The sequence below is a fragment of the Procambarus clarkii genome, chromosome 54, assembly GCF_040958095.1.
Source record: "Procambarus clarkii isolate CNS0578487 chromosome 54, FALCON_Pclarkii_2.0, whole genome shotgun sequence".
Classification (NCBI taxonomy): domain Eukaryota; kingdom Metazoa; phylum Arthropoda; class Malacostraca; order Decapoda; family Cambaridae; genus Procambarus; species Procambarus clarkii.
In genome coordinates this window covers 1,450,342-1,458,363 of record NC_091203.1, presented here as the reverse complement: position 1 = coordinate 1,458,363, position 8,022 = coordinate 1,450,342, and the positions used below count along the sequence as shown (strand labels likewise).

At 45.7% G+C, this 8,022-nt stretch overlaps 1 protein-coding gene across 1 annotated transcript in view; it reads left to right on the top strand.

The window, feature by feature from the left end:
* The first annotated feature begins 1,132 nt into the window (after positions 1 to 1,132).
* Positions 1,133 to 8,022, top strand: part of LOC138352574 (nicotinamide phosphoribosyltransferase-like) — an 83,757-nt gene continuing 76,867 nt past the window's right edge. The window contains exons 1-3 of the mRNA XM_069305064.1: positions 1,133 to 1,193; positions 1,672 to 1,751; positions 7,989 to 8,022. The exon at positions 7,989 to 8,022 is cut by the window's right edge and continues 47 nt beyond it. Coding sequence (XP_069161165.1) covers positions 1,133 to 1,193; positions 1,672 to 1,751; positions 7,989 to 8,022 — 175 coding nt within the window. The remainder of the gene's footprint in view (positions 1,194 to 1,671; positions 1,752 to 7,988) is intronic.

The window sequence follows — 8,022 nt, the reverse complement described above, 5'->3', positions numbered from 1 at the left end:
TACCATTTTTGTCTTTTGTATTCAGAGACTGTGCCATGAAATTTTACTATTGCTTCTCTGTTTATGAGACAGTTTTTGGTCCAGGAGAGCAGGTTACCTTTAACCACTTTGTCGATAAGGCAGCAGAGAATCGCTGGAGCGCTAGCCAGTTCAAAGGCTTTCTCGAGGCCCAGGAATATCAGCACTCCTGGTCTGTCATTCAAGTGGGCTAACTGTGTTGTAATACATTTCACTGTGCCTACCCCTCTTCTATAGGCATACATATCATGGTGCAGTTCTGGCGTTTTTCACTCTAGCCTATTGAGTGCCATTCTGTCAGCCGTCTTGCCTTCACAGCTTTGAAATGAGATCGGCTTTGATTTAGCGGGATCTTTGGGTTTTAGGATCGGCACTATGTCTGCCCTATTCCAAGCTGTAGGTCTAGTTTTAGAAGTCCAGGCTAAATTAATCAACCTTAGGTATGCAGCGTCTCCCTCTGGGCCGAGGTTTCTAATCATTTTATAGGTTATTTTGTCGTCTCCAGGGGATGTATCTTTGGAGTTTTTCTTAGTCCAATTGAGCTCATCCAGTGTGAAAGGGGTATTAGTGTCAGAGACTTCTGCACATGCTGTAAGGATTCTGTGCCACCTTTTTTCCTCTAATCCTGCCTGCACTGCTAATACATCTGGTGGAAGCTGATTACTGGCTGCTCTTTCTGCAGACATGGTTGCCAGTACCTCGGCTTCCTAATGCAGGCTGGCTGCAGGGAACGCAACCAATTATAACGTGCCGTCGCGTGACGTGACATGACGTCAGTGCCCTCGTCATGGGCGGGAGTCACAGGCGGTGCGGACTACAATTTCAGCAACTGCAGTGAACGGACGCACTATTTGTCTCTCCAGCAAGAAGCAGTCTAGCATGTGGACGTGGGGACCACCTTGTCGGAATCGTCGAAGACATTGGAGATCTCGAGCAACTGCCCAAGAAGCCTTTAAAAACCGCGAGAAGAGAGACCAAGATGCGTGACTCTACCTGTTGACCAGGAGTTCAGGCTGGGAAGGCAATTGGGTAACCTGAGAGTCGCTCCTGGGATTTGTGACGACCTGATACAAACAAGCAGTCCTGTTCGACGATCTGCCGGTTGAGAGGTAACATGATTGAATGGACTCCGGGAACTTCACCAGACAACACGGGAGCCGTCGGTAAACCACTACGTAAGTGAACTGAAACGAGGAGAGTTTGGGACATTTCCGTCAGCCATACCACTGTGATTCAACGAGGACGATAGATGACCAACCGGGATCAAGAGGATGAGGACCTCCCCAAATCTCTTATGCTTGGCTACTGATTATCCGTGAGGGAGTATACTCACATATATATACTCGCAGGTATACTCAAGTGTTTATACTGTCACTATAGTTGGTTTGATACACAAGGTCATTATTATCATTATAGAAAGCATTGTTGGATGGAAAGACGAATTTTAATGTGCAGTGGGCAGTGTTGCTGGTTATTGTTTTACATTTTTGAGGAGTGTTGCCAAAATGTATGAGTGATCTGATGATAAGAGTGTTGCAATATCATCAGAATTTTGTGGGTTTGTAAATATTTGTTTTAGTAAATGTGGACAATTTTACTGCTGTGTTTGGTATATAGTCTGCCATTGTTGCACCCTTGAACTGTTTACCTGAGGGTTGAAGCTGAAAAGAAGATTCCTCCTTCTGAGCTTCTACAAGTACCACCACGAAGGAATCTCCCTGGCAGCGGCTGAGGTGAGCTAGCAAGGATGGCGGCCTTGGGAAAGAGTTGTTGGTGTCTTTGTAGAGGCTACACCGGAGTATATTGCGCCCTGGACATTGCCGGTCGGTGAAAAGACTGAGGGACAGAAGAATCCATGGTCGTATTCAGCTCCACACGGCGCACAGCCACGGGTGTGACTGGAATACCCCCTCGCTTCGTATTGGCGCCGACAAGAGGAAAGAAAGCCTCGCCAATACCATGCAGTAGGCGGCATTGTGCCCCCATACCTGTCCTGTGAGTGGTGGTGGAGGACCCTATACCCGTCCTGTGTGTGGTAGTGGAACCTCATTCCCGTCCTGTGGGTGGTGATGGACCAATACCCATCCTGTGAGTGGTGGTGACCCTGTTACGACCTTGGGTTCCTCAAGTGAAAACCAGAGGTCAAATTGAACTAAATAAGCTACGTTACAGTGGCAAGTTGCAAGTCGACGTGTCTTTGTTCGTATCTTCCCTGCCAAACGTAGGACGAATCTTTTTGCTCACAAGCATTCAGACTCTTGAGCTTGTTGTGGATTAAGTATAACATTGTTATAAGATTAACTACCCTGAGGACGAGTAAAGTAACAATATGTTGCATAGGGGAAGATTTTTAATGTGTTTAGCTGCACGATCAATTAGACTCCTCCCGGCACCACTCAATGCGGGAGCCCTGAGCTGGTCGCTGGAAGCTTTCTTCTCTGTTGGCGTTCGAGGTGTGAACAGAGGGACTCTGTGGCTGCACCTCTCTCCCCTTCTACCTTTCCTCTTACTTATTTCCCTTACCTTAAGTTAAGTATATCCTGTGTTATAAGTGTGCCTACTCTGGAAGTAAAGTTTGGTGAGACCTGGTGGTAGTATTTGCCAGTGTTTTGGGTACCCCTAAGTGTTGTGTTGTGTTGTATTAGAGTACCACGTGGTCTCACTACCTAAGCTGCATCAAGCCTCAGTTCTTAACCAGTAGTACTTTACCCGAGCGTGTTCTCAGTGTAAACCTTGTATCCTGCTTATGTGGACCAAGGCTTTTAACGTAAGATAGTGTGGTAAAGTAATTATTATTGTTATTGGTGTGAATGTATATGGGGGGTTGTTAAGGGGTTATTAAATAAGTAAGTTAGTAAAGGAGTATCCATTTTTCCTGTGTAGGAGATCTATGATCAACCTCTAGGCTGACTATTGCTGTAATAAGCCACTACAAGTTATTTCTCTATATTTAGTGGGGGCCGGGCCTTTGAGATCTCCCATATTTGATAACTCTTAATGCTAACTACTGCCCCTACACCCATGTTATACTATATCACCCATAGTACAGACTCCCATTTCTAACAGACCCCATACCTGTCTTGTGGGTGATGGTGGACTCCATACCCGTCCTGTAAGTGCTGGTAGACCCCATACCCGTCGTGTGGGTAATGGTGGACCCCATACCCATCATGTGGGTGAGAGTCTACGCCATACCCATCCAGTTGGGGGTAGTGGACCCCATACCCATCCTGTGGGGGGTTGTGAAGTCCATACTAACCCTATGGGCGGCGGCATTGGACCTCATACCCACCCTTTGGGTCAAAATGAACCCCATACCCATACTGTGTGCAGTAATAAACCTCATAACCATCATGTGCATGGTAATAAACCCCAGATCTATCCTGTGCATGGTAATAAACCCCATAACCATCCTGTGCATGGTAATAAACCCCATAACCATCCTGTGCATGGTAATAAACCCCATAACCATCCTGTGCATGGTAATAAACCCCATAACCATCATGTGCATGGTAATAAACCCCATAACCATCATGTGCATGATAATAAACCTCATAACCATCATGTGCATGGTAATAAACCCCAGATCTATCCTGTGCATGGTAATAAACCCCATAACCATCCTGTGCATGGTAATAAACCCCATAACCATCCTGTGCATGGTAATAAACCCCATAACCATCCTGTGCATGGTAATAAACCCGATATCCATCATGTGTATGGTAATAAACCCCATACCCATCATGTGCATGGTAATAAACCCCATAACCATCATGTGCATGGTAATAAACCCCATAACCATCATGTGCATGGTAATAAACCCCATAACCATCATGTGCATGGTAATAAACCCCATAACCATCCTGTGCATGGTAATAAACCCCATAACCATCCTGTGCATGGTAATAAACCCCATAACCATCCTGTGCATGGTAATAAACCCCATATCCATCATGTGTATGGTAATAAACCCCATAACCATCATGTGCATGGTAATAAACCCCAGATCCATCCTGTAGGTGGTAGTGGACCTCATGTCTTTGTTCATCTCTCTGTCTATGTCTCTGTCCTTATCTTAGTGTCTCTATTTCTGTCTCTGTCTCTCTCCTCTCTCTGTCTCTGTCTCTCTCTCCTCTATGTCTCTGTCTTTCCTGCTCTCTCCTCTCTCTCTGTTCCTCCTTCTCTCTCCTCTCTCTGTCTCTGTCTCTCTCTCTCCCCCTGCTTCGATCTCCTTCTCTCTCTATATGTATCTCCTTTTCTCTGCACGTGTCCTCTCTGCCTTTCTCCTCTCTCTCTATCTCTCTCCTCCTGTCTCTCTCTTTCTTTCTCCTTCTGTCTCTCTCTGCATCTATCTTCTCTCTGCCTTCATTCTCATTCTTCATTCTCTCTCTCTCTCTCTCTCTCTCTCTCCTCTCTCTCTCTCTCTCTCTCTCTCTCTCTCTCTCTCTCTCTCTCTCTCTCTCTCTCTCTCTCTCTCATTCTCTCTCTCTCATTCTCTCTCTCTCTCTCTCTCTCTCTCTCTCTCTCTCTCTCTCTCTCTCTCTCTCTCTCTCTCTCTCTCTCTCTCTCTCTCTCTCTCTCTCTCTCATTCTCTCTCTCTCTCATTCTCTCTCTCTCTCTCTCTCTCATTCTCTCTCTCTCTCATTCTCTCTCTCTCTCTCTCTCTCTCTCTCTCTCTCTCTCTCTCTCTCTCTCTCTCTCTCTCTCTCTCTCTCTCTCTCTCTCTCTCTCTCACTCTCTCTCTCTCTCTCTCTCTCTCTCTCTCTCTCTCTCTCTCTCTCGCTCTCTCTCTCTCGCTCTCTCTCTCTCTCTCTCTCTCTCTCTCTCTCTCTCTCTCTCTCTCTCTCTCTCTCTCTCTCTCTCTCTCTCTCTCTCTCTCTCTCTCTCTCTCTCATTCTCTCTCTCTCTCTCTCTCTCTCTCTCTCTCTCTCTCTCTCTCTCTCTCTCTCTCTCTCTCTCTCTCTCTCTCTCTCTCTCTCTCATTCTCTCTCTCTCATTCTCTCTCTCTCTCTCATTCTCTCTCTCTCATTCTCTCTCTCTCTCATTCTCTCTCTCTCTCTCTCTCTCTCTCTCTCTCTCTCTCTCTCTCTCTCTCTCTCTCTCTCTCTCTCTCTCTCTCTCTCTCTCTGCAAGCAAGAGCTGTAATCATACCTCAACTCAGTTAAAACCTACGCCTAGAGGCTCAATTATTACACGAGCCTGTTATATGCATCAGTTGATATAACCTTTATTCATTAACAATATTGGGTAACAATCATATAAGGAAGAGGATGAGCCTGTAGCAAACTGTTTGCCAGTGCCTTCATGTGATCAGTTGACCTGATCTCCCGTTGATGAACCTGTTGAGCGAACAAGTTCCAGATGCGAGTCAGCCTAGGAATGAATGATCGCTCATGGAGTGATGTTCTTGAGAAAGGCCCTTCCAGCATGTGACTATTGAAGGTTAAGAGCCTTAGTACTATGGGTGGCAACTACTAATAGTCTACGGAGTTGGGCCAGGGGCGGAATTTTGAGTATGTTGTACATAACAGTATGACCAAGAACGTCACGACGGTGTTGCAGGCTCTGATGTTCAGACTGTTCCCACCAAACTTGACTAAGATTAGAGATGAGCCTTCTTGCCCATCTCTTCACTTTGTCCAACACGCTGATAAATGCCGGTGGGCAGGTGATCTAGGAAAGGGGTGCATACTCTAGATGAGAGAGAACTTGTGCTTCATATACGGCTTTGTAACCCCTTGCAGCTCTCTTAATTTTGCCTCGCTCTCTTTCTCTCCCTCTCTGTCATCACAATTTAATAGTGATTATAATGCTGTATCTAATAATGACAGCAATTAAATAATTAGCAATAATTAAATAATTAAAACAATATTTTGTTTTAAATTTTTATAAAATATTATATCATAACATTCAAAAAAACCTTTCATGTAGGCATTATGGCCTCAGGTTTATACTCGTTTTTACAATCTTTCCAAAAGTGTCTGAAAAACGTAATTTTAAATGTGATCAAAGAAGGAAAATGTTTATAAAACTGTTTGAAAACAAAAAAAATGTTTGCTGGGTCTACTGTTTCCAGTGACCTGTTATCTAGGCGGTGGTGGACCCTATTCCCAGCCCATAGGTGGTGGTGGATCCCATACCCATCCCATAGGCAGTGGTGGACTCCTTACCCATCCTATAGGCAGTGGTAGACCCCATACCCATCCCATAGAGGGTGGTGGGTCCCATTCCCTTCCCATAGGTGGTAGTGGATCCCATCCCATATGCGGTGGTGGACCCCCATAGCCATCCCATGAGTAGTAGTGGACCCCATACCCATCCTATGGGCGGTGGTTATCTTGAGGTTATCTTGAGATAATTACGGGGCTTTTTAGTGTCCCCGCGGCCCGGTCCTCGACCAGGCCTTCACCCCCAGGAAGCAGTCCGTGACAGCTGACTAACACCGAGGTACCTATTTTACTGTTAGGTAACAGGGGCATAGGGTGAAAGAAACTCTGCCCATTGTTTCTCGCCGGCGCCCGGGATCGAACCCGGGACCACAGGATCACAAGTCCAGCGTCCTGTCCGCTCGGCCGACCGGCTCCCTATGGGTATGGGGTGGTGGACCCCATACCCATCCCATAGACGGTAGTGGACCCCATGCCCATCCCATAGGCAGTGGTGGACCCCATACTCATCCCATAAGTGGTAGTGGACTCCATACCTATCCCATAGGCGGTGGTGGACCCCATACCCATCCTATGGGCGGTGGTGTACCCCATATCCACCCCATAGTCGGTAGTGGACCCCCATACCCATCCCATAGTTGGTAGTGGACCCCATACCCATTCTATGGGGGTTGGGGACCCCATACCAATCCAGTAGGTGGTAGTGGACCCTATAACCATCCCATAAGTGGTGGTAAACCCCATACCTATCCTCTGGGTTTTAGTAGACCACATACCCATCTCATTGACGGAAGTAGACCCCATACCCATCCTGTGGGCAGAAGTGGTCTCCATACCCTTTCTGAGGGCTATTACTCAGTAATTAGTCAGAGATTCTGCCCTTGAAAAGGAAGTTGACTATAATCTTGAACTGCCTACATAAGTATCCTAAGAACAAAAATTTTTCTCACCACGAACGTCAAGAAAGCCTTGTAGACCTGAGATAAACTGAAATCTACACTAAAAATTCAATTTTTCCTCATATTATCATGCAAGAAGATTCAGATAACTATGAACCGTTCAATAGAACTTGCTGACTAAATCTTACTATTGCTCGACTTAGACTCAAAATTTGCTTTTGCTGTTGATGTAGATCAAATGTAATCAAATCTTTACCTGATCAAATGTAAATGTGTCAGCAAAATTATTCGCACACTGTCTGTCACTGTGTATTCACCTAGTTGTATTCACCTATTTGTGCTTGCGGGGGGGGGGGGGTATAGCTCTGTTCTTTCGGCCCGCCTCTCAACTGTCAATCAATCAACTGTTACTAATTACTAATTTTTATTTATTTATTTTTCACACACACACACACACACAAGGAAGCAGCCTGTAACAGCTGTGTAACTCCCAGGTACCTATTTACTGCTAGGTAACAGAAGCATCAGGATGAAAGAAACTCTGCCCATTTTTTTTTCTCGCTGGCGCCAGGAATCGAACCCGGGCCACAGGATTACGTGTACAGCGTGCTATCCACACAGCCACCGGCGCCCCTGTGTGATTGAGTACGAAAAGATACATGAATTTGGAGACAACTCTATAATAAATGTTCAAGATATGTGTAAATATTTACTTCAAAATGAACTACTACAAGACATCGTAGCCAAACATTTTTTTTTGGTACCATACTACCACAGTATGCAAACTGTAGACAATAAATACAGGTGATTATAATCTTTCCACTGCCGCCTACTGAATTAGGGGGTGGTTACATGGTAAACCTGAATTATTGTGTATATTTTAAAATCCTGACTGCGTCCACAGCTACACGATGCTGGGTACCGGGGCGTGTCCTCTG